Genomic DNA, 26,938 nt, shown 5'->3' on the forward strand with positions numbered 1-26,938 from the left:
CATGAAAAATATTTAAAATAAATTATTATTTTTTCATTTCACCTGAAATTTCTAACTTTTCAACAAAACACTTGCAACATTTTTTATTTTTTTACAAATTTTATTTTGGTGGGAAAAATCCTATTCTTTCACATTTTATTTTCATTTTTTCCCACTGGAGAGAAAAAAAGGGCAATGGAGTGTGTAGAAATATAGGCCCACATTGGACCTGAGTGAATTGTGGTTTTAAATTTAGTCTGGATATTAGCATAAGCAATAAGCCATCTAAACAGTTCACCTATACGGTTTGCATTGGAGCACAGTAGGGGCTATAAGTAGGGGCATTGCCAGCAGATCGAGGGACATGATCATTCCCCTCTAGTGAGGCCTCATCTGGAGTACTGTGTCCAGTTTTGGGCCCCACACTACAAGAATGATGTCCAGCGGAGGGCAACAAAAATGATTAGGGGGCTGGAGCACATGATTTATGAGGAGAGGCTGAGGGAACTGGGATTGTTTAGTCTGCAGAAGAGAAGGATGAGGGGGGATTTGATAGCTGCTTTCAACTACCTGAAAGGGGGTTCCAAAGAGGATGGATCTAGACTGTGTAGCAGATGAAAGAACAAGTTTCTCAAGTTGCAGTGGGGGAGGATTAGACTGGATATTAGGAAAAACTTTTTCTCTAGGAGGGTGGTGAAGCACTGGAATGGGTTACCTAGGGAGGTGGTGGAATCTCCTTCTTTAGAGGTTTTTAAGGTCAGGCTTGACAAAGCCCTGGCTGGGATGATTTAGTTGGGGATTGGTCCTGCTTTGAGCAGGAGATTGGACTAGATGACCTCCTGAGGTCCCTTCCAACCCTGATATTCTATGACATCTTAACTTATTCTAGAGCTGCAGGGCGTCTCATTTAAGCATTTCCTTATTCCTTTCAAAGTGTAGAAACTCATGTCATTGCACTTTCCCAATGATTTCAGATTGGCTCACACAATTTGGGTCTGAACTCTCATCTTGGATTAAAAAAGATGACATTCTGTTAGTAAGTAGGGTCTTTTTTCAGTCGAAGCGCGCTCTCTGATGTGGAACTTGCTCCCTCTGGTGGTTCATCAAGCCAGAGTTTGACAGACTTCAGGGCTCAAGGCAAAGTACCCTTGTGGTAAAACTTTAATCCAGACCTGCACAGCTCGTAAAGCAGCGAGGGCCATATTACTCCAAAGAAAACAGCTGAGGGCCGAAACCCACTGTTCTCCCCCCCGCCCCCGAAATACACACACACACACACACTCCGCGCCGCCCAGCCCCCCTGAAACGCCCCGCTCCACCCCAGTGCCCCCCCGGCCCTGCAGAAACAACCCCCTTCCCCCAGCGATGCCCACCCCACGGAAACAAACTCTCCTTCCCCAGCACCGCCCTGCTGAAACAGGGGTATTGAACCTTGGTATTTTGTTATAGCGGGCCCCTAAGGTAGTATAATGAAGGTAAAAGAAAAATGTCTTTTTGCTTGAAGTGGAATAAGATCTTCCCCCCACTTCGTAATCAATTGCCCTGTTGAATGAAGGAGGTGTGAATGAGGAAGGTGTGGAAGGCAGGCACCTCCAGACAGCCGCAACCCTTGGAGGGGGGATTGGAGCCAGACCAAGGACAATCAAACTTGTCAAGTGGGCTGACTAGAGAAGAGCAGACATACTGATGGCCTCAGGGGTTAGAAGCAAATACCTTCCTTTGGGAACACCCTCTTTGTAGCACTGGGACAACCCCCAGCCTTGAGAAAAGCAGCAAAAAGGACCAATTTTTATGAGAGACAAGATCAGTAGAACAGGTCAGCCACTGACTCACCGCTCACCTCCTCAGCCCCCCCACAAATATAAAACCCCCCCGCCACTGCCCGCCCACTTGGCTCATCATCCCCTCACCACCCCCCGGCTCGCCTACTCAGCCCCCGCCACCTGCTCGCCTCCTCCACCGCCGGCTCACCTGTCCCCCTACCACTGCCCACCCGCTCAGCTCGTCATCCCCCCACCCCCTTCAGTTCACCCATTCACCCCCTGCCGCCCGTTCACCTCCTCAGCCTCCCTCCCCCACCGCCGGCTCACCTGCCTCCCCGCCACTGCCCGCCCGCTTTTGTTGTAGTATTGCCACTCAATTACGGACCTAAAAGTGGCAATACTACAACAAAAAAACTTCAATAACAAGCTGAATTGGAATTAATTTGCAAAATAGACACCATTAAATTAGGCTTGAATAAAGACTGGGAGTGGATGGGTCATTACATAAAGTAGAACTATTCCCGCTACTGTTACTCACATCTTCTTGTCAATTGTTGGAAATGGGCCATCCTGATTATTACTACAAAAGATTTTTTTCTCCTGCTGACAATAGTCCACCTTAACTGATCACTCTAATTATATTTGGCATGGCAACACCCATTTTTTCATGTTCTCTGTGTGTGTGTATATATATATATATATATATATATATATCTTCCTACTGTATTTTCCACTGCGTGCATCTGATGAAGTGGGTTTTAGCCCACAAAAGTTTATGCTTAAATAAATTTGTTAGTCTCTAAGGTGCCACAAGTACTCCTGTTCTTTTTGCTGATACAGACTCACACAGCTATCACTCTGAAACCATTCACTATTATGTTACATAGTTCTTTTTAGAGTAGTGTCTATATAACTCTGTTAGTTTCAACATTATTACATTCTTTAGGACTTTTTCATAAGAACCCCCATGAGCTTCACTTGAACACTCTCAGCCCCATAGACCCAGATTAATTCAGCTGTTGTGGAAGGCCACAGAGAGAGTGGCAGTCCTTGGGATAGCCAGGGCTCCTCATATCTGGGAGACTTTTGCTCTCCTTAGGCCTTGTCTACACTACGAGAGTAGTTCGATTTTACTTGCATCGAATTTTTGGAATCGATATTGCAAAGTTGAACGTGTGTTTCCACACTAAGGACAAGTATCAGGGGGTAGCCGTGTTAGTCTGTATCTACAAAAACAACAAAGAGTCTGGTGGCACCTTAAAGACTAACAGATTTATTTGGGCATAAGCTTTCGTGAGTAAAAACCTCACTTCTTCGGATGCATAGAGTGAAAGCTACAGATGCAGGCATTATATACTGACACATGGAGAGCAGGGAGTTACTTCACAAGTGGAGAACCAGTGTTGACAAGGCCAATTCAATCAGGGTGGATGTAGTCCACTCCCAATAATAGATGAGGAGGTGTCAATTCCAGGAGAGGAAAAGCTGCTTCTGTAGTGAGCCAGCCACTCCCAATCCCTATTCAAGCCCAGATTAATGGTGTTGAATTTGCAAATGAATTTTAGTTCTGCTGTTTCTCTTTGAAGTCTGTTTCTGAAGTTTTTTTGTTCAATGACAGTGACTTTTAAATCTGTAATAGAATGACCAGGGAGATTGAAGTGTTCACTTACTGGCTTGTGTATGTTACCATTCCTGATGTCCGATTTGTGTCCATTTATTCTTTTGCGGAGGGACTGTCCGGTTTGGCCAATGTACATGGCAGAGGGGCATTGCTGGCACATGATGGCATATATGACATTAGTGGATGTGCAGGTGAATGAGCCCCTGATGGTGTGGCTGATGTGGTTATGTCCTCTGATGCTGTTGCCAGAGTAGATATGGGGACAGAGTAGGCAACGAGGTTTGCTACAGGGATAGGTTCCTGGGTTGGTGTTTCTGTGGTGTGGTGTGTAGTTGCTGGTGAGTATTTGCTTCAGGTTGGGGGGTTGTCTGTAAGCGAGGACTGGCCTGCCTCCCAAGGTCTGTGAGAGTGAGGGATCATTTTCCAGGATAGGTTGTAGATCGTGGATAATGCGCTGGAGAGGTTTTAGCTGGGGGCTGTATGTGATGGCCAGTGGTGTTCTGTTATTGTCCTTGTTGGGCCTGTCCTGTAGTAGGTGATTTCTGGGTACCCGTCTTGCTCTGTCAATCTGTTTCCTCACTTCCCCAGGTGGGTATTGTAGTTTTACGAATGCATGATAAAGATCTTGTAGGTGTTTGTCTCTGTCTGAGGGGTTGGAGCAAATTCGGTTGTATCTTAGGGCTTGGCTGTAGACAATGGATCGTATGATGTGTCTTGGATGGAAGCTGGAGGCATGTAGGTACGTATAGCGGTCAGTAGGTTTCCGGTATAGGGTGGTGTTTATGTGACCATCACTTATTTGTACTGTAGTGTCCAGGAAGTGGATCTCTTGTGTGGACTGGTCCAGACTGAGGTTGATGGTGGGGTGGAAAATGTTGAAGTCCAGGTGGAATTCTTCAAGGGCCTCCTTTCCGTGGGTCCATATGATGAAGTTGTCATCAATGTAGCGCAAGTAGAGGAGGGGCACTAGGGGACGAGAGCTGAGGAAGCATTGTTCTAAGTCAGCCATAAAAATGTTGGCATACTGTGGGGCCATGCGGGTACCCATAGCAGTGCCACTGACTTGAAGGTATAAGTTGTCCCCAAATCTGAAGGACAGTAATTCGACTTTGTGCGTCCACACTAACGGTGAAAGCGTCTACATTCGAAGCGGTGCGCTGTGGTCAGCTATCCCACAGTTCCCGCAGTCCCCTCTGCCCATTGGAATTCTGGGTGTAGCCGGCAATGCCTTCTGGGTAACAAAATGAGTCGAGGGTGCTTTTGGGTAACTGTCGTCATCCGTCCATCACTCCCGCCCTCCCTCCCTGAAAGCGCCGGCGGGAAATCAGTTCGCGCGCTTTTCCAGTCATTGACAGCGCGGACGCCACAGCACTGCGAGCATGGAGCACGCTGCGACCATCGCTGCAGTTGTGGTCGCTCTCAATGCCTCGCAGCTTATCATAAAGGTTTCCCTGAGGTAGATGCAGAAAAGTCAGGCGAGGAGGCTACGGCACCGCAGTGATGTCCTGAAGTCTGAGAGTAGCACAGACCTCTCAGAAAGCAGGGGACCCAGCGCCGAGGACATCATGGTGGCAATGGGTCATGTTGATGCCGTGGAACGGCGATTCTGGGCACGGGAAACAAGCACTGAGTGGTGGGACCGCATAGTGCTGCAGGTCTGGGATGAATCCCAGTGGCTGCGAAACTTTCGCATGCGGAAGGGAACTTTCCTGGAACTTTGTGAGTTGCTGTCCCCTGCCCTGAAGCGCAGTGACACCCGCTTGCGAGCTGCACTGAGTGTACAGAAGCGAGTGGCCATAGCCCTCTGGAAGCTTGCAACGCCAGACAGCTACCGGTCAGTCGCGAACCAGTTTGGGGTGGGCAAATCTACCGTGGGGGTTGTTGTGATGCAGGTAGCGAAGGCAATCGTTGATGTACTGCTGCCAAAGGTAGTGACCCTTGGAAACGTGGAGGCGATCATAGATGGCTTCGCAGCGATGGGATTCCCAAACTGCGGTGGGGCCATAGATGGAACTCACATCCCTATCCTGGCACCGGACCACCAGGCCAGCCAGTACATTAACCGAAAGGGCTACTTTTCCATGGTGCTGCAAGCACTGGTGGACCACAGGGGACGTTTTACCAACATCTACGTGGGATGGCCGGGCAAGGTTCATGACGCTCGTGTTTTCAGGAACTCTGGTCTGTTTAGACGGCTGCAACAAGGTATTTACTTCCCGGACCACAAAATAACTGTTGGGGATGTGGAGATGCCTATAGTCATCCTCGGGGACCCAGCCTACCCGCTAATGCCCTGGCTCATGAAGCCCTATACTGGCGCCCTGGACACTGAAAAAGAACTCTTCAACTACCGGCTGAGCAAGTGCAGAATGGTGGTGGAGTGTGCTTTTGGCCGTCTCAAGGGGAGATGGAGAAGCTTACTGACTCGCTGTGATCTCAGCGAAACCAATATCCCCATTGTTATAGCAGCTTGCTGTGTGCTCCACAATCTCTGTGAGAGCAAGGGGGAGACCTTTATGGCGGGGTGGGAGGTTGAGGAAAATAGACTGGCTGCTGATTACTCACAGCCAGACAGCCGGGCGATTAGAAGAGACCAGCGGGAAGCGCTGTGCATCCGGGAGGCTTTGAAAGCAAAGTTCCTGAGTGAGCAGGGTAACCTGTGACTTCAGTTTGTGTACTGAGAAGCTAAACCTGCCCCCGTTTCTTTACCCAGTTAATGTTGACTATCCTATCCAGTTACATACCCCTTCACCCCCCTTCCAACACACGTTTCGAAATAAAAATAGTTCTACTTTGTTAAAGCACACCGTTTTCTTTAATACTGTTTTCGCGGGAATTTTTTAAAACTGGGACGCAGACTGTGGTGCGGAGCGGGGTAGTGTAGTGACACGAATGCAGCTTCTAAACTCAAGGATTGACAGGCTCCGCTGCGGTGGGATGGTTGTTTCAACGGAGCCTGTCACCCCTCCTGATCGGGACTGTGTGTATGGGGGGTCTATGTGACTTTGTGGCAGGGGGAGGACGGTTACAGATCCCCTGCTGTGTGGCTCTGTGATCCTGCCTAAGGACCGGCGCTTAAGATCTGTAACTGCCCTCCCCCGCCACAAAGTCACAGAGCAACCCACCCCCCCCCAACATAACATGAAAACAACCTCCCAGACTAACCAGGGTAACTAGTCACTGCATCACTGCACTGTGTATGTGCCCTGCTGCTGTGCCTGCCCCCGACTATGTACCCTGCCAAAGGTGACTGTCCTGTCCAATTACCAACCCCCTTTCCCCTCCTCCTCCGAAAGAACATGATTGAAACAGTAGTTAACAGAAACATATTTTTTATTATCAACTACACATGGCATTGGGAGGTGAAACTTGGACGGGGGCTTGTGTCAGGCGGGAAGGAAAGAACTTTTCAAATTTTGGGAAATGAGAGCCTTCTGCTACTAGAGCTCTCTGCAGGGGTGGAGTGAGAGTTAGCAGGGACTCTGCCGCCTCTCCTTCTCTGCACTTTGGGTGAGGTGGGTATGGGACTTGGTGGCGGGGGAGGGCGGTTAGAGATGGACTGCAGCGGGGCTCTGTCCTCCTGCCTCCGTTCCTGCAGAACATCCACAAGGCGCCGGAGCGTGTCCGTTTGCTCCCTCAGTAGTCCAAGCAGCGTTTGAGTCGCCTGCTGGTCTTCCTGCCGCCACCTCTCCTCCCGATCCATGTTGGCTTGGTGCATTCGGGTCAAGTTCTCCCGCCACTGGGTCTGCTGTGCTGCCTGGGCTTGGGAACAGGCCATAAGCTCAGAGAACGTGTCCTCCCGTGTCCTCTTCTTCCTACGCCTAATCCGCGCTAGCCTCTGGGAGTGTGATTCCAGGCTAGGTTGTGAGACAGTCGCAGATGGGGCTGTGGAAATGGGAAAAAGGGAGTGAATTCCTCAGAAAGATAAATGTAGTTGTGAACAAAGAACATAGTCTTTCTCTGTGAACAAGACCATGCACAGCACCTATCACATGCGCACTCAGCACAAGGTCGAATTCTCGGCCTTCGCATTCAGTGCCTGGGGTCTTGCACAGCACATTTGAGAAGCGGGGCAGCACAACGGAATTTCTGTTGCAGGCAGACATGGTAAGCCGTACACTTGTGGCAGTTTAAAACTTTTATATTACCACTGGCCTCATTTCACATTTAAAGCTATGTCAGTTCCTGCAGCCAGCAATCCGGCAAGCGGGAACTCTGCCCCTGTCCCACCCCCTCGCGGCTGTCCCCGGGAACAATCCCTTTCGGCTGCCCCTCTCCTGCCTCCACCGCGTGGCTACAAACCAGTGGTTACAGTTCTGTAAAGGAACGGGAAAGCAGTCCCAACACTAACATTCCCCTACCTAATTCAAAGCAGGTCACCATGGGCGACATCACCCTGATGAGGATCTCTGAGAGCGACAGAGAGAGAATGCTCCGGGAAAGCCTCCAAAGACCAGGGCCGTATGCCGCCCTGCTGTGCAGAGCAATGATTCCCGAGTACTTGATAGTCTCGTGGCGCGGCAACGTGTCGTACTTTGGAGGACCCAATAAGGCCGCTCTCCCCAGGAACCTCATGCAACGGCTTTCAAATTACCTCCAGGAGAGCTTCATCGAGATGTCCCAGGAGGATTATTGCTCTATCCCCGGACATATAGACCGCATTTTACTGTAGCTGCAGTAGCAGGGAATAAACAGTAGAGCGGCTTGTGCAGGACAATCACTGAAAACCGGACATTGCTAGATTTTTTTTCAAAACTTGCACTGCCCATGACTAAACCGTTAAGCGCCTAGGGCACACTAATCATGAACAACCCATTCTTTTAATTGTTAATATTCCTGTTTTGTTAAAAATAAATGTTTAGATGTTTACAACACTTACTGGCTGATCCTTCCCCAGATTCTGTGTCCGGGGTAACGGCTGGGGACGCTTCGTAGGGGATCTCTGTAAGGGTGATGAAGAGATCCTGGCTGTCGGGGAAATCAGCGTTGGGAGCGCTGCCGACTGCCTCGCCCTCCTCATCTCCTTCCTCATCTTCCCCGTCCCCTAACATGTCCGAGGAACCGGCCGTGGACACTATCCCATCCTCAGAGTCCACGGTCACTGGTGGGGTAGTGGTGGCGGCCGCACCGAGGATGGAATGCAGTGCCTCGTAGAAACGGGATGTCTGGGGATGGGATCCGGAGCGTCCGTTTGCCTCTTTGGTCTTCTGGTAGCCTTGTCTCAGCTCCTTGATTTTCACGCGGCACTGCGTTGCATCCCGGCTGTATCCTCTCTCTGACATGTCTTTAGAGATCTTCTCGTAGATCTTTGCATTCCTTCTTTTGGATCGCAGCTCGGAAAGCACGGACTCATCGCCCCACACAGCGATGAGATCCAAGACTTCACGATCAGTCCATGCTGGGGCCCTCTTTCTATTCACAGACTGCACGGCCATCACTGCTGGAGAGCTCTGCATCGTTGCCAGTGCTGCTGTGCTCGCCACGATGTCCAGACAGGAAATGAGATTCAAACTGGCCAGACAGGAAAAGGAATTCAAATTCAAATTTTCCCGGGGCTTTTCCTGTGTGGCTGGTCAGAGCATCCGAGCTCGCACTGCTGTCCAGAGCGTCAACAGAGTGGTGCACTGTGGGATAGCTCCCGGAGCTATTAGCGTCGATTTCCATCCACACCTAGCCTAATTCGACATGGCCATGTCGAATTTAGCGCTACTCCCCTCGTCGGGGAGGAGTACAGAAGTCGAATTAAAGAGACCTCTATGTCGAACTAAATAGCATCGCAGTGTGGACGGGTGCAGGGTTAATTCGATGTAACGGCGCTAACTTCGACATAAACGCCTAGTGTAGACCAGGCCTTAGATGATTACACTTTGTCAGTTTTTCCTGGTGAAATGCATATACTGCTCACTAGGTGGCAGTAACAACACATTGCAGATAAAAGATGAGATTCTGAAATTCACTTTCAAATAGCTTGTGCTTGGGAAATTGACTTCCCTATTTCCAATAAGACATCACAGGACTGCATGAGCAGCAGACAAAATGTTGAATAGGTAAAATCTTGCATGTTAAATGTTTTAGAATCACACATACACATGCTGTGTAATGATATAAGAATGCACACACAAGAAAAGAGGTTGAAGGGACATGACTATAGCTCAAATGGACAGGGACCAAGAATATTCAACTTTGATATAAACATTTCTGCCTATATATTTTTGGTTGCACCAGTTTTATACCAGATGGACCTCTTAGCTGACTGCTAGCAACTGAAGATAAATACACCAGACATAGGGAGATTTAAAGGTCTCATTAGGAAATTTCATTCTTAGAATCATAGAAGATTAGGGTTGGAAGAGACCTCAGGAGGTCATCTAGTCCAATCCCCAGCTCAAAGCAGGACCAACCCCAACTAAATCATCCCGGCCAGGGCTTTGTCAAGCTGGGCCTTAAAATCCTCTAAGGATGGAGATTCCACCACCTCACTGGGTAACCCATTCCAGTGCTTCACCACCCTCCTAGTGAAAAAGTTTTTCCTAATATCCAATCTAATCCTCCCTCACTGCAACTTGAGATGATTGCTTCTTGGTCTGTCATCTGCCAGCACTTTGAACAGCTGAGCTCCATCCTCTTTGGAACCCACTTCAGGTAGTTGAAGGCTGCTATCAAATCCCCCCTCACTCTTCTCTTCTCCAGACTAAATAAGCCCAGCTCCCTCAGCCTCTCTTTGTAAGTCATGTCCCTCATCCCCCTAATAATTTTTGTTACCCTCCACTGGACTCTCTCCAATTCGTCCACATCTCTTCTGTAGTGTGGGGGGGGGGACCCCAGATGTGGATGCAATACTCCAAATGTGGTCTCACCAGTGCCGAACAGAGGGGAATAATCACTTCCCTTGATCTGCTGGTAATGCTCCTACTAATGCAGCCCAATAGCCTTCTTGGCAACAAGGGCACACTGACTCATATCCAGCTTCTCGTTCACTGTAATCCCCCGGTCCTTTTCTGCAGAACTACTGCTTAGCCAGTTGGTCCCCCGCCTGTAGCTGTGCATGAGATTCTTCCTTCCTAAGTGCAGGACTCTGCACTTGTCCTTGTTGACCTAATCCAATTTCTTTTGGCCCAATCCTCCAATTTGTCAGGACACTCTGGTCCCTATCCCTACCCTCCAGCCTATCTACCTCTCCCCTCAGCTTAGTGTCATTTGTGAACTTGCTGACGGTGCAATCCATCCTATCATCTAGATAATTAATGTTGTTGAAGATGTTGAACAAAACTAGCCCCAGGACCAACCCCATGGGCACTCTGCTTGATACCGGCTGCCAACTAGACATCAAGCTGTTGATCACTATCCGTTGAGCCCGACTATTTAGCCAGCTTTCTGTCCACCTTATAGTCCATTCATCCAATCCATACCTTTTTAACTTGCTAGAAAGAATACTGTGGGAGGCTGTATCAAAAACGTTGCTAAAGTCAAGACATATCATGTCCACCCCTTTCCCTATATCCACAGAGCCAGTTATCTCGTCATAGAAGGCAAGCAGAATAGTCAGGCATGACTTGTCCCTGGTGAATCCATGTTGACTGTTCCTGATCATCTTCCTCTCCTCAAGTGCTTCAAAATAGATTCCTTGAGGACCTGTTCCATGATTTTTCCTCGATTTTTCTTAAGCTGCTGTGCTAGCATTTGAAAAGGCAAATAGTTTTTCTTTTTGCAACAATTGAAAATTCATATCACTTCCCCTCCACCCTCTGTCTCCTCAACTCACCCACTTTCTTCCCCTTCCATGTGGCAGGTACAAAGCATCCTGCAGAACTTCTTAATTTGACACTAACATTGATGGATTTTAGTGTATTTTAAAGTTGTGTTTTAACAATTTTGTCTCCCCTGAATTACTGCTTGTCCATAGAGCCAAATAGCTAAACCTAATTAAAATGTGTGGCATGTTTTACCCATGCTGAGTAATATCAAAGCTGGTGTAGCGGCTGTATTGGTAGAAATTTTCTCTGATGGGGAAGAATGGCAAGGCCCAGGGAAACTGCCAGCAAGTACCATCCCAGCTTAAACTCTGATTAAACCAAGCATTTGGCAAATTATGAAAGGTTTTTTATCAGAAAAAGTGTGTGAAGCTGATACTCTAAATATTTTGAACATTTAGACTCATTGTAAAGTCAGGAAGTGAGCAATCTATTGCAAATTCCCCTTTATTGTTGAACTCTTCTGGATGTTTCATATATTTAGTAGTGTTCCTTTTTAGTTTCATTTTTATGAAGAACTTACAAATGCCTCTTTCTTTTATATGTTCCCTTTGTGATAAATATTTTTCAAAACATTATTATGGCTCTCATAGATTGTAGTTTCCTTCTCCTACTCCTTTCATTATCCAAGTGTACACATGGCATATATTCAACAAATTTAGGTAACAGCTGCAAAACTTGAAATTTCATAGAGAACATCATGCATGTATCTTAAGAAAGTTTGTAATTGCAATACCCAAGGGCTGTGCTGAACAAATGTTGCCATTGTTAAAATGAAGGTCCTTGAGAATGAGACCAAAATGTTCACCTCATTAGAAAAATTATATGTTTTCTGTATATACTCCGAGGAATATGTCACTTTTTTCTTCCAATAAAAATATTTAGAAAAAATATAACTACATTCTTATCGTAGTGAGTGCTTTGAAGCACTGTCTGGAGTTAGAGCTGCAGAAACGGGATTTCAGATCAGAGTTTTGGTTTGTACCCACCTCTGTTTAGAAAGGGAATAACATACAGTAAACAGACATATTTCTTCATGGTGGGGGAAAGATTAGTTTTTTAGTGGTTTATTTAGATTTGTCGGCAAACTAACACCCATGTTATGCACTGAACATCCTTATATAATTTTCACAATTAATACTTAATAGAATGCTGATCTTTATCCAACAATCAATTAACACATTTGCCCCAGAAGACATGGTAATAAAATAAATACAAACCCATCCACAGTGGGTATCATAATAATAAAACAACTTGTCCCACCCTGAGAATCAAGAAAGTCAACAAATATGGACCGTGATGTGCCAAGATGGGAGGCAAATTCTAGAGCTTGAGGACTCCTCATGGAGCATGACCAACCAACAGTTCTCTCTCTTCTGCCAAGGATGCTCCAGCTCTATTGCTTCTACCCATTGTAACCATAGCAATATGGCCTGCGGGGAGAGACACCCACTTATGTAACCCAGTTTTAAACTATTTAGGGCTTGAATTCTACCCAGAAACCTACTGAGCTAACAATAAATGGAATGAGATTTTTGCAACAATTTTGTCCTATTTTTTGGTCACCGAATTTAATTTTTTTCTGACAAGCTCTCCTAAGGGTAATCAGTGAAGATCCCAGAGTACTGATGTCATCTGATCCTGCAGTGAACTGCTATTTAATTCTAGAGCTGTTTGTAGCCTCAGGAGCAATTTGGCCAAAAGGGCTAATGCAATCGTTGGATATATAAACAGAAATATCAAGAAGTTATATTACTTCTGTATTTGGTGCTATTGCTCATGGAATACTTTGTCGATTTCTGAATGCCACAATTCAAGAAGGATATTAATAAATTGGAAAAAATCAAAAAGAAGAGCCATGAGAATGATTAAAGAAATGGAAAACATACCTTATTGTGCTAGACTCAAGGAGCTCAATCGCTTAATCTTCTTTTTGTTAAGCTAAATAGGTGACTTGATCTGTCTAGAAGTACCTTCATTGGGAACAGAAATTTTATAATAGAGGGCTCTTCAGGTCTAGTAGACAAAGGTATAACATGGTCCTATGGCTGGAAGTTGAAGCTAGTTAAATTCCGACTAAAAATAAAGTGCACATTTTTTAACAGTGAGGATAGTTAACCATTGGAACAATTTATCAAGAGTTATGGTGGATTATCCAAACCTAGATATTTTTTAAATCAAGATTGGATGCTGCTGGTTGTTTTTATGATATGCTCTATTTCAAACAGGAATTAATGTAGGGAAGCTTTATGACCTGTGTTATACAGGAGGTCAGACTAGATGATCACAGTGGTCCCTTCTGGCCTAATAATCTGTGAATCCTGTATTCTGAGGACATGACTTCTACCTGTTCCTCGCTTCCCATCTTTCTACTTTCACAACCTTTTCTCCTAGTCTGCCATCATTATCAATCCCCTTCTCTCTCATTAGTGATATCTGTCCTAACCCAGGTTTCCAACATATAATCACATTTTCCTCTGCCTACCCATCCCTGCTTTCTCCCTCATCTGTCATTATGCTGACAGTTCCATCCTTCCCAATTGCCTTCTTCTGTTCTTTCTGCAACACCCATTCTAGCTTAAAATAAGAAAATGAGAAATACCAGTAAGACTTGTACATAATAAACTGATCTTATTATGACAGTCCTTGCCACTTCCCTTTCCTATCTTCTTTCTCCCTCTCTTCCTTTCATTTGTGGTGTCATATCTCAAAATAGATTGTAAACTCTTTGGGGCAGAAATATGTCATCTGTTTCTGCTGCAAGTTCATTCTAGCAGTTCATACAAGAGAGACTGATCTGCCACAGAGAGATGAGGTGACCTTTAGGTGATTAGCAAAGAGGTCTCTTTCTTTTTCAATCCGAATACAAAAGTTCTTTGAGATTTACAGATGGGTATTGTTATTATTCATTATTATATGAAGACTTTTATTTAAACTCTGTCTTTTTTTCTCAAATATACAAATAGCATCTGCAAATCTCTTTGTAGGTAAAAATTAGATAAATTGCATAAGATCTTAGTTGCTTTACAGTTTAAAAAAGATATTGATAGCTAAATTGTATGTTTTATGAATTGAAAGGGGGTTTAAATCACATTCCTAAATACTACGTTTAATTGCAAGAAATGATTACCATCTCAAAAGCCACCTGATACAAGCTATAAATTGGCAGCTCATAGCTTGTAGTATTTGGTTGAGTTCTAGAATGTATTTCTTCACAGTCAAACCATACAAATGGTTGGTACATTCCTTATAATTCAATCAAGTAGCTAACCTTTATGAACCATTAACAGCATTGAAACATATTGATTCTGAACTCTGGACTGACAGACATCCTGCCAAAAATAAATCTTAAAAACCTTGCACACATGCATTGAAGATCCAGACATAGCTGGGAGACCAGTATAGTGGCTCTACAGGCCTGATCCAAAGCCCATTGAAATCACTAGGAGTTTTTTTCCCATTCATTTCTGTGGGCTTTTGATTAGGCCTTGAGAGGGAAGTGGCATAACCAAGAACTCCAAGGGAAATGACAGTTTTTTCTCCCTCCTTCCCAACAGAAGTACTGTGCAGTATTAGCACATTGAACTGGGTATCTGCACTTGCAGAATAAACTGAGCATTTGATGTCATGCTCGTAGGAGATGGAGAATAGACTTAGGACTATGTTTGCATTACTGTGTTTGGGAAAAATTGACAAAGCTACAGTCACGGTGCATACACATTTCCCTTTAACTTTAATGGGAGGTTAGCATATGTAAAGGTTTCAGGAACACTTATTATTGATTATATAGTAATATAGGAGTGCATGGTGCTTCATAAAAATATATACCCTTTAGAAAGGTCTCTGCCTTAAGGAGTCTATTATCTGAGTTGTAACACAAATAATTAAAAGATGAGGCATAAAGATATAAACAGAATCTTAATTGATCATCAGTAAGGCTAAGATTTTGTCACGGATATTTTTAGTAAAAGTCATGGACTGGTCACGGGCAATAATGAAAAAATCACAGAAGCCTGTGACCTGTCCCTGACTTTTACTAAAAATATCTACGATAAAATGAGGAGCCTGCGGGTGGGCTGGGAGCTCCAGGGTCCCCATCTGCTGGCAGCTCCAAACTCTGGAGGTTCCCTTTGCTGCGATGGAGGCCGGGAGCTCTGGGGGTCCCTCCTGTTGCCCACGGAAGGGGAGAGCTGCAGGGGTTCCCGTGCCACCCACAGAGGCAGAAAGCTGTGGGGGTTCCTGCTGCCATCTGCAGCAGCTGGAAACTCCGGGGGGTCCCCCCTGCTGCTTGCAGCAGCAGCAAGTGTTGGGGATGACAGGAGCTGCGGGGTGGCAAGGGAGCTGCGGGGGTCCCCCTGCTACCCAAAGCGGCTGGGAGCTGTGGGAGGTCCGCCTGCTGGCAGGGGACCCTACAGCTCCCAGCCGGGGCTGGCTGAAGTCACTGAGGTCTTTGGAAGTCTCGGAATCCGTTACTTCTATTACTAAAGCTAGGTCTACACTGGGCGGGGGGGGAGTCGATTTAAGATATACGTCGTAGCTGAATTCGACATATCCGAGCCGACTTACCCCGCTGTGAGGACGGTGGCAAATCGACCACCGCGGCTCCCCCGTCGATGGCGCTTACACCTACCTGGGCTGGTGGAGTATGCGCGTCAATTTGGGGATCAATTGTCGCATCCCGACGAGACGCGATAATTAGATCCCCAAGAGATCGATTTCTACCTGCCGATCCAGGCGGGTAGTGAAGACAAGCCCTGAATCACAGCCTTAATTGTCAGTGAAAGGTTAGGCAAAAAAACCCAAAAGAACCTAGATCTGAAGGAGAGATTTGAATGTGTAGAAGGAGTACTTTATATAACTTTGGAAACACAATGTGAATCAATACAGATAAGAAATGTCTGTACTTGCAAATATCCTGACAATGTATTAATATTCTACTGTGCTAAACAACAGCCCTTTTATTTAGTTATATTTCTATCTTCTTGTTCTTTTAAAAATGCTGTTGGAAAAAAATATTGAGAGACTGACTGCCTGTTTGTGAGCATAGGCTATATTTCAGGAAGTTAGATAAACTTGTTTAGAGTGGAAATTGAAAATCTGCCTTTGTTCCATGGAAACACACATTTAATAGAGGCTTTCGCAAAACACTTGTGTCTTTGTTGGGTTATGCTTTCTCCAACCATCACAAGATGGAGAGATGCAGACTTGATTGATTCTGATACTTCTTACTTGGTTCCATTTTGTATTATATAAAAAAAAGTTTTTGACATTTTTTGTGAAAGTTTTTGTTCTGTTAAAGAGCCAGGGATTGTCAGCGGAGGTTTTGGCATATCTACAGACATGTGAAAGCTATAAATAGACATATGGGGTGAAAAGTTGGGACACATCTTTTGTTGTTGTTGTCCCCACCCCCGTTCCCCTCTGACATTGACATATGTTGGACGGGAAAAAAATTTAGGAGGGATATAATAAAATACAAAATAATCTATTTATTTTCTAGGAAATATACAGGTGATGAGCCATCATTTGCAGATCTACTTGCAGCCACAGGTCACCCATTTTGAAGTAGTACCTTTTTTTGTTTTTGAGCTTTGTTTCCTTAGAAGACGCTAACATTTATTTTTGACCGGGCACAGATTTAGGGATCAATCATGAGAGATTTTTGAAACTTTGACTCCTAAATGATTGTGTGCCTGATCCCAAGAGATGCACTGATATCAATGAGGTTTATTGGATGGTGATCTCTCAGGAACAGTCCCTATGTGTCATATTTGTACTGTTTGCCAAAAGCATGGTATGACTCCCATATGCAGTGCCAATATGTTGTTTTATGTTCTCCTTTCCTTTGCTGGATATATAAAAACTTTGTTGTTTTCTTCTCTATCCTTGTTACATATAAAATAAAATCATAACATGCTGTCTAGAGACTAAATTAGCAGGTTAACCTCCTGCTTAAAGAAGTCACCCACCCAAAGTCCTTGTCAGAGTTTTCAACCAAGGTTGGCTCAAATTCCATTTTCATGAATGCAAATGCATTGTCCATTTACTTCCTAGGTGCAGGATGTCTTCTTTGCCTGCTAAAAATAACCCCAAAGTTTATTGTCTTTGCTCATAGACAGGCTAATCTCCCAAGGCTTGTTTTTTTCCTGTGTGCTCTCTTCCTGCTGATTTCACGTCTCTTTATTAACATCTGACTTTGTATGTAAATGGGCATCCGTGGTGTTTGCTTACAGTGCTTAATTTACATCACAACATAGAAAGAGGTGAATAAACATCTCCTTTCTAACAGGAAACCTGGTTTTCACCTCCGCAACTTGATACCGAGTCAGAATCATAGAACTGGAAGGGACCTCAAGAGGTTATCTAGTCCAGTCCCCTGCACTCAAAGCAGGACTAAGTATTACCTAGATCATCCCTGACAGGTGTTTGTCTAACCTGCTCTTAAAAATTTCCAATGATAAAGATTCCACAAGCTCCCTAGGCAATTTATTCCAGTTCTTAACCATCCTGACAGTTAGGAATTTTTTCCTAATGTCCAACCTAAATCTCCCTTGCAATTTAAGCCCATTGCTTCTTGTAATATCCTCAGAGGTTAAGAAAAACAATTTTTCTCCCTCCTCCTTGTAACAACCTTTTACGTACTTGAAAACTGTTATCATGTCCCCTCTCAGTCTTCTCTTTTCCAAACTAAAAAAAAAACAATTTTTTATATCTTCCCTCATAGGTCATGTTTTCTAGACCTTTAATCATTTTTGTCGCTCTTCTCTGTACTCTCTCCAATTTGGCCACATCTTTCCTGAAATGTGGTGCCCAGAACTGGACACAATACTCCAGTTGAGGCCTAATCAGTGCAGAGTAGAGCGGAAAAATTACTTCTCATGTCTTGCTTACGACGCTACTGCCAATACATCCCAGAATGATGGTTTGTGGGTTTTTTTGCAACAGTGTTACACTGTTGACTCATATTTAGCTTATGATCCACTATGATCCCCAGATCCCTTTCTGCAGTACTCCTTCTTAGGCAGTCATTTCCCATTTTGTATGTGTGCAACTGATTGTTCCTTTGTAAATGGAGTATATTGCATTTATCCTTATTGAATTTCATCCTATTTACTTCAGACAATTTCTCCAGTTTGTCCAGATCATTCTGAATTTTAATCCTATTCTCCTAAGCACTTGCAATCCCTCCCAACTTGATATCATCCACAAACTTTATAAGTGTACTCTCTATACCATTATCTAAATCATTGACGAAGATATTGAACAGAACCAGACTGAGAACCAGTCCCTGTGGGACCCCACTCATGCCCTTCCAGCATGACTGTTAACCACTGATAACTACTCTCTGGGAACGGTTTTCCAACCATTTTTGCACCCACCTTATAGTAGCTCCATCTAGGCTGCATTTCCCAAGTTTGTTTATGAGAAGGTCATGCGAGACTGTATCAAAAACTTTACTAAAGTCAAGATATACCATGTCTACTGCTTTCTCCCTATCCACAAGGCGTGTTACACTGTCAAAGAAAGCTATCAGGTTGGTTTGATACAATTTTTTCTTGACAAATCCATGCTGGCTGTTGCTTATCACCTTATTATCTTCTAGATGTTTGCAAATTGATTGCTTAATTATTTGCTCCATTACATTTCTGGGTACAGAAATTAAGCTGACTGGTCTATAATTCCCCGAGTTGTCCTTATTTCCCTTTTTATAATTGGAACTATATTTTCCCTTTTCCAGTGTTCTGTAATCTCTCCCGTCTTCCATGACTTTTCAAAGATCACTAAGGGCTTAGATATCTCCTCAGTCAGCTCCTTGAATATTCTAGGATGCATTTCATCAGGCCCTGGTTACTTGAAGACATATAACTTGTCTAAGTAATTTTTAACTTGTTCTTTTCCTACTTTAGCCTCTGATCCTACCTCATTTTCACTGACATTCACTATGTTAGACATCCAATCACCACCAACCTTCTTGGTGAAAACCAAAACAAAGAAGTCATTAAGCACCTCTGCCATTTCCACATTTTCTGTTATTATTCCTCCCCCCCCCCATTGAGTAATGGGCCTACCCTGTCCTTGGTCTTCCTCTTGCTTCTAATGTGTTTGTAGAATGTTTTTTTGTTACTCTTTATGTCTCTAGATAGTTTGATCTCGTTTTGTGCCTTGGCCTTTCTAATTTTGTCCCTACATACTTGTGTTATTTGTTTATATTCATCCTTTGTAATTTGACCTAGTTTCCACTTTTTGTAGAACTCTTTTTTTTATTTTTAGATCATTGAAGATCTCCTGGGTAAGCCAGGGTGGTCTTTTTCCATGCTTCCTATCTTTCCTATGCAATGGGATAGTTTGCTCTTGTGCCATTAATAATGTCTCTTTGAACAACTGCCAACTGTCTTCAATTGTTTTTCCCCTTCAACTTCCTTACCTACTAACTCCCTGAGTTTGCTAAAGTCTGCCTTCTTGAAATCCATTGACTTTATTTTGCTGTTCTCCCTCCTACCATTCCTTAGAATCATGAACTCTACCATTTCATGATCACTGTCACCCAAGCTGCTTTCCACCTTCAAATTCTCAACCAGTTCCTACCTATTTGTCAAATCAAATCTAGAATACCCTCTCCCCTAGTAGCTTTCTCCACCTTCTGAAATAAAAAATTGTCTCCAATACATTCCAAGAACTCGTTGGATAATCTGGGCTTTGCTGTGTTATTTTCCCAACAGATATCGGAGTAGCTGAAGTCTCCTGTCACCACCAAGTCCAGTGCTTTGGATGATTTTGTTAGTTGTTTTTATAAAAGCCTCATCCACCTCTTCTTCCCGGTTAGGTGGTCTGTAGTAGACCCCTACCATGACATCCCCCTTGTTTTTTTACCCCTTTTATCCTTACCCAGAAATTTTCAACAAATCTGTCTCCTATTTCCATCTCAACCTCAGTCCAAGTGTATAGATTTTTAATGAGGAGATACCCCTCTGTACCTCCTTGCCAGTTAGCATTAAGAAGTTCTTGGGTCACAGCTGAATCGAATGTTGATTAAACTTTTAATTTCAGAGATAGACATCAGACTACATAGCAGTTTATAAAGGATTTATCATGCAGTAACTACTTATTAGCGTACGGTGGAAAAGAGTGTCATGTATAAACACTCTCAGTCTCTCTTTTTCATCAGAATATATTTCTGACATAGAAGCAAGGAACTTCTTTTTCTCACTAGCCGCCTAATAGCAAACCCACAGATTAACTATACATCACAGAATTGTCCTCAGAAGACAAAAAAGGATTTGGTAAGGGACAAAGAAAATATGTGCCAACAACATGTGATAAAACAGGCCTATTTACCTTAGGGTGAGAAGGTAATAAACTACTGTTCATATAGGACACGTGCCCTGTCTCTCTCTCAATAGACTGAGCCAGTACGGGGCAGAATGTCATACAAGCATTTCTCTTGGGTCCCCATCAGTTCTTGCATAATGATGCTTTCTAAATAAAAATGAAAGGGATGGAGGGTGGCTGAGCTGTCATATAGAGCACAGTACACATTACTAATGAAAGTCCAAAAAAATTACTTCATCTTCTGCAACAGAAACCTCAAGTTTCTTGTCCCCAACAGCATCCGCACTAAAGAAAAGAAACGTTCCTTGGTAAATTTTTGTTTCATCGAAAAATGGTGGTCTTGGCTAGTTCTTAAAACAATACATAATACAGACTGCTGGAACGTACTTGTATACCCATGGCAAAGCCCACTGCGCTTTCTGACCCAGATTCCATGGAGAATTGGAATGGTAACCTAGTTATGACTTGAAACTTTTCTCTAAGAGGTTTTCCTAGGTAGTAATGATCCACTTTTGGAATGAAAAGCTCTCCATATCATGCTACTGAATTAAGTCATTCTGTCTCTTCTCGTGTTGCTGTGCCAGCTAAACCTAATCTGAATCTGTTGCTTTAAAAAGAAAAAAAGTTCTTAGAAGGTTTGAGTACGTAGCAGTTATGAAACAGTGCTATATTTAATATTTTATCTTTCTTTGAGACTACCGTTTTAAGTGTACATGTTTCCTCTCTCGTTAAAAGCTCAATTTCAAGTGGTTTAAATCTTTTTTTTTTTCTTTTTTTTTTAAATGAAAAAATAGCATTACTCACATACCACAAGTCTAAATACTGTCTGGGATTTATTATATTATTCAGTGAAGTTGACTACAGATAGTTCCATATAGAACAAAATGATGGACAAAAAATATTCTTGTATTGATGATGATTCCATGAGGCATACAAACTGTGTGTTAAACTTTGTCTCATTCATGCCTCTTTTAGTAAACATTTCTCTCTTAGAAAACTAGCTTTGGGTTTTTTTGGTAATAACTTGTGTCTGCAGTGCATGAGCGTATAGACAATATATTGTTTTAGGAAACTGTAGTAAAGAATAAAATAGTTTAATGATAATGGTCAATTGACATAAACCAAGAGAAATCTTTCTCAGTCAGACACATTAATGAATGGGCTAATTCTTAATAACTGATTAGTGTTATTCTTCAGAGTCCAATATGCTTTTAGAGGCATACATTCAGAAGAATATGTTTGCCTCTAAAGGCCAAATTCTCTTTCCATTGCACCCATAAAATGGGCATTCATAGCTCTACTGAGAGCAGAGGTTGGATTTGTTTGTTTTACGCCTACAATCAGTGTGCAGTACATCAGCTGAGTAGCTCTCACTAGACTGGACTCAGGGGACCTGGGTTCTGTTCCTAATTTTGCCATTGGCCTGCTGGGTGACCTTGGGCATGTCACGTCATCTCCCAGTGTCTCAGTTTCCCCATTTGTAAAATGAGAATAATAATACTGGCCTCACTTTGTAAAAATCTTTGAGATTTTCTGATCTGAAAAAGTGCTACATGAGAGCATAGTGGAATTATTATTATCATTAAATATTATTAGGGCTGTCAATCACAGTTAACTCAAACAATTAACTCAAAACAAATTGACACTATTAAAAAATAATCACTATTAATCACTGTTTTAATCACACTGGTAATAATAGAATACCAACTGAAATTTGTTATAAATATTTTTGGATATTTATCTACATTTTCAAATATATTGATTTCAGTTACAATACAGAATATAAAGTGCACAGTGCTCACTTTTTATTATTTTTATTACAAATATTTTGCAATGTAGAAAAGATAAAAGAAATAGTATACAATTCTCCCCAAAGGAAGCATGTCCTCTGGAATGGTGGCTGAAGCATGAAAGGGCATGCAGATGTTTAGCATATATGGCACGTAAATACCCTGCAACGCTGGCTACAGAAGTGCCATGCGAACGCCTGTTCTCACTTTCAAGTGACGTAAACGAGAATTGGGCAGCAGTATCTCCCGTAAATGTAAATAAACTTGTTCGTCTTAGTGGTTCGCTGAACAGAAAATAGGACTGAGTGGTCCTATAGGCTCTAAAGTTTTACATTGTTTTGTTTTTGAGTGCAGTTATATAAAAAAAATAATTCTACATTTGTAAGTTGCACTTCCACGATAAAGAGATTGCACTACAGTACTTGTATGTGGTGAATTGAAAAATACTAGGTGGGATTTGTTTCTTTTTACATTGCAAATATTTGTAATCAAAAATAGTAATATAAAGTGAGCACTGTATGCTTTGCATTCCATGTTGTAATTGAAATTAATATATTTGAATATGTAGAAAAACATCCAAAATATTTAAATAAATGGCATTCTATTATTGTTTAACAGTGTGATTAAAACTGTGATTAATCGCAATTAATTGTTTTAATCATTTGACAGCCCTAATTATTATTACATCAACTTTTATCAGATAAAATGATGACATGCATTAAAAAAACGGATCTGAGAAAGAATGTCATTGATATAGGAATGCTGATACAGATCAGTTGGTGCTGACCGCAAGTTTTAAAAGTAACTGTAGATTTTGGGTGCCTCCATGTTTTGGTCTCCAAACTGAGATATCTTAAGATCTCTGATTGTCAGGAGGCAGGTGCTCAGCACTTTCTGGAGACCAGGTCTATTTAAGTAACCTCAAATTGAATATCCAAAAACTGAAAATCAATAAAGTGATATATCAGACACAAAACCCTACAGTGCTTTTCAGGACAATAATTCATGATGTAAAATATGTGGGAAAACAAAACATAAGAAAGGCAATAGCTGTGAAGTTTATACCGGAGAGAGATAATTACATACATTTTTTTGCTATTACATGTCACATTGTTTTCTTTTCCTTTTTTTATGTAAATCAAGAATTATAGCTCTGTACAACTTTTAAGATTTCTCTGCTTTTTTAATATCAGTCTTTTACATTTTATTTTATTATCTTTTATCTTTTTATTTATTTACTTTTGCTTATGGAGTGAAGGGAAAATTGCTGTGTTTATAGTATAGTTTGCAAATATGATTGGCTGGTAGAAGATAATTATGTTTTTATTTTTTCAGAAAACTGTGGGACATATTTCCCAGAAGTGAAAAATGATCCAGCCAAATATTTACAAAGTTGCCCTGAGTCTGTAAAAAAGTGGCTGAGGCAACTGAAAAATGCTGGGAAGGTCCTGCTATTAATTACCAGCTCTCACAGTGACTATTGCAGACTCCTGTGTGAACACATCCTTGGGTAAGTGTACTGTTGATCTCAGTTCATTTCCGATTAGACCTCCCAGAGAGCAGTAACCATGATTAGAATTAGAGATGGCCCTGAGCAGTAAGGACAGAGGTTTGAACTTTCTCAGATGCAAGGAGGTATTTGGATCTGGGGTTTTGGTCTGGATCTGTTTCTAGTTAGTGTTTCACATTATCTCAGAACTGGGAGCTCAGTAGTTATGGGCTGTCCTAAAAGCTATACATTTTTATAAGTAGTATTTCACATTGAATAACCAGTTTTTCAAAAGAGAGACCTTGTGGTTAAGGCACTGGCCCTTATTTCTTTATTAATTGTATTATGAATGGCCCCAGATGCCCAAATCTGGATAGGGGCCCTGTTATGGTAGGCACTGTACAAACATATGATGAGAGGCAATTCCTGCCCTGAAGCTCTTACATGAATGGCTATTAGCCAGCATGGGTAAGGAATGGTGTCCCTAGCTGCTGTTTGTCAGAGGGTGGAGATGGACGGCAGGAGAGAGATCACTTGATCATTACCTGTTAGGTTCACTCCCTCTGGGGCACCTGGCATCGGTAGACAGGATACTGGGCTGGATGGACCTTTGGTCTGACCCAGTACGGCCGTTCTTATACTCTTAGAAGGGAGGAGAAACTGAGATGCAGAGATGTGAAGCAACTTGCCCAAGGTTACACAGCAGGTCGTTGGCACATACAAATGGGGCCAGATGTGTGCATAGGCCTATAGTACTATGCCAAGGGCCCCCATCTGCTGATATCTTGCGATTGTAACAGAATCAAGACTTCCATTTTTTAAATAAAAAGTAAGTTTCTAGGTTGTGAAGAAAAGCTTGAAAGTGTGATCAGGGATTAACAGGTGCAGTGATGTCTGCTTGAGTCTAGAAATATAGTTCTGAGAAGTGTGAATGACCCCATGCATCTCAATAGGGTGTTAATTCTGAGGCCCACTGCTCTTGTAGGCCCTACCAACACCACCTCAGCAGAGGATTCTGTATATGGCAAGAGAAATAGATTGCAGTGGCCAGCCCTCGCCAGCCCACGCTCCCAAGCAAATATTTCCCAATTGTTGAGGCATGTAGTAAGGCCACTCCCTGCTGCCATCTCTGTCTTTCTGGGAAGGGCCCCTGTTGCTCCTGAGGGGAGAAGTTCCCTTGTTGCCACTTTGGTAAGAAGGGACCTCTTGCCACTCCCCTGCCTCTCTGGGAGTGTGTAGGATCCTTTGTCATCATCATTCCATGTGGAGTACAGGGCCATAGCACGGGGATGAGGCCACAGGGGAACCCATATCATGATATATCTAGAGGACCAGATTGCTCTACTCTTGTCCCAGGTCTCCCAACTCTCAATCCACTGTCCGATGAATGTATGTGAGCTACTCAGATATTATACAGTAACCTTCAGAGAAGAGCCTATAAATAACTTATCATTGCTCTTAATGCATGATTGCCAAAAAGATAATTGTGCACAGAAAACATATATTTACAGTACTTAGGCAGAATAGATAATTTCACACAGAGATGGTTCACTGCAATTAATTTGAGATATACAGCTGCCAATGATGGCACCTATTTGTATCCACAGATTTTTCAAGCTCATAATATTGAGAATTGGCTGGATAAGCCAAAAGCAACCCAAAGTTAGTGGGCTTAACTCCCACTGAAATCTCTGGGACAAAGGTCCTGCTTCCGTTGTACAAGGCGCTGGTGAGACCTCATTTGGAGTACTGTGTGCAGTTCTGGTCTCCCATGTTTAAAAAAGATGAACTTAAACTGGAACGGGTGCAGAGAAGGGCCACTAGGATGATCAGAGGAATGGAAAACCTGTCGTATGAAAGGAGACTAGAGGAGCTTGGGTTGTTTAGTCTGACAAAGCGAAGGCTGAGGGGGGATATGATTGCTATCTTTAAATATATTAGAGGGATTAATACAAGGGAGGGAGATGAATTATTCCAGCTTAGTACTAACGTGGATACGAGAACGAATGGATATAAACTGGCCGTGGGGAAGTTCAGGCTTGAAATTAGACGAAGGTTTCTGACCGTTAGAGGGGTGAAATATTGGAACGGCCTTCCGAGGGAAACGGTGGGGGCGAGGGATTTGTCTGGCTTTAAGATTAAGTTAGATAAGTTTATGGAGGGAATGGTTTAATGGTAAAACATAGTTGTCAAGGAAAACCAAGCAATGGTAGGTAAATAGCATAATGGCTAAAAGGGGTTAGGATGGAGACTCTTGCCTATATGCTCGGGGTCTTACTGATCGCCATATTTGGGGTCGGGAAGGAATTTTCCTCCAGGGCAGATTGGCTGAGCCGCTGGAGGTTTTTCGCCTTCCTCCGAAGCATGGGGCAGGGATCTCTAGCAGGAGGGTCTCTGCCGATTGAGGTCACTAATAACAGGATTGGGGACTTCAGCAGCAGAGTCCAGGGAAGGGGCGGGGACGGTTTTATGGCCTGCAGCGTGCAGGGGGTCAGACCAGATGATCATAATGGTCCCTTCTGACCTTAAAGTCTATGAATCTATGAATCTATGAAAAATCCATGAAGTTAATAAGGGTGTAGGTTACACACTGAGTGTAACTTCATTAATAAAACAGTTTTAGGCGGCAGCATATTGTAGCTATTCTGGCTCTCAGTGGGTGTATTACATATAGAAATTGGGTAGAAATTGCAGCAGGAAAAGGACAACTGATATAAAAGTGTAAGACACAGCTGCGTCCCAACAACAGCACAACTCCTGCCAAACCATTCCCAGTGCTCCCAGGACTAAACAGAATCCTGGCAGCAGCAGCTACAACTCTACTATTTTGGATGAGACTTGCACCTGCTGCCACTAAGGTGGAATCTGTTTCCTCCTGCCACCCCTCAAAAACGAATAAAAAGTAATACTCAAATGAGTAGTATACCCAGGGACTGATTCTCTACCGCCAGGCACTTTCTGTAGTCATTTATATCAGTGCAAGCACTCCTATCCATGCATTGACATCTGGGCCTCCCTTTAATTGGGTATGTAATGCTCTAGTAGTTCTCTACTGGTGTGCAAGAGATCTTAAAGACTGTATGGCTACATGGCACAGTGAAAAGCCTGCTACATCCACACTGCTGTACATAGCCTTTCACTGACACATATAGCTGTGGCCGGGGGGAGACAGCAAGGAAAAGCTTTGGTAGGTCCCCACTGCTGGAATCTTTCCC

The 26,938-nt window shown here is 43.2% G+C and overlaps 1 protein-coding gene across 4 annotated transcripts in view; it reads left to right on the forward strand.

The window, feature by feature from the left end:
• NT5DC1 (5'-nucleotidase domain containing 1) overlaps positions 1–26,938 on the forward strand; it is a 243,109-nt gene that overhangs the window by 123,889 nt on the left and 92,282 nt on the right. For all 4 annotated transcript variants that reach the window (XR_010599584.1, XR_010599583.1, XM_065588356.1 and 1 more), the window contains exon 7: positions 23,570–23,744. Coding sequence is in view for 2 of the 4 variants with exons in the window: in XM_065588356.1 (XP_065444428.1) it covers positions 23,570–23,744 (175 nt within the window). In the remaining 2 variants the exon portion in view is untranslated. The remainder of the gene's footprint in view (positions 1–23,569; positions 23,745–26,938) is intronic.

This window comes from Chrysemys picta, chromosome 3 (assembly GCF_011386835.1).
Source record: "Chrysemys picta bellii isolate R12L10 chromosome 3, ASM1138683v2, whole genome shotgun sequence".
Classification (NCBI taxonomy): domain Eukaryota; kingdom Metazoa; phylum Chordata; order Testudines; family Emydidae; genus Chrysemys; species Chrysemys picta.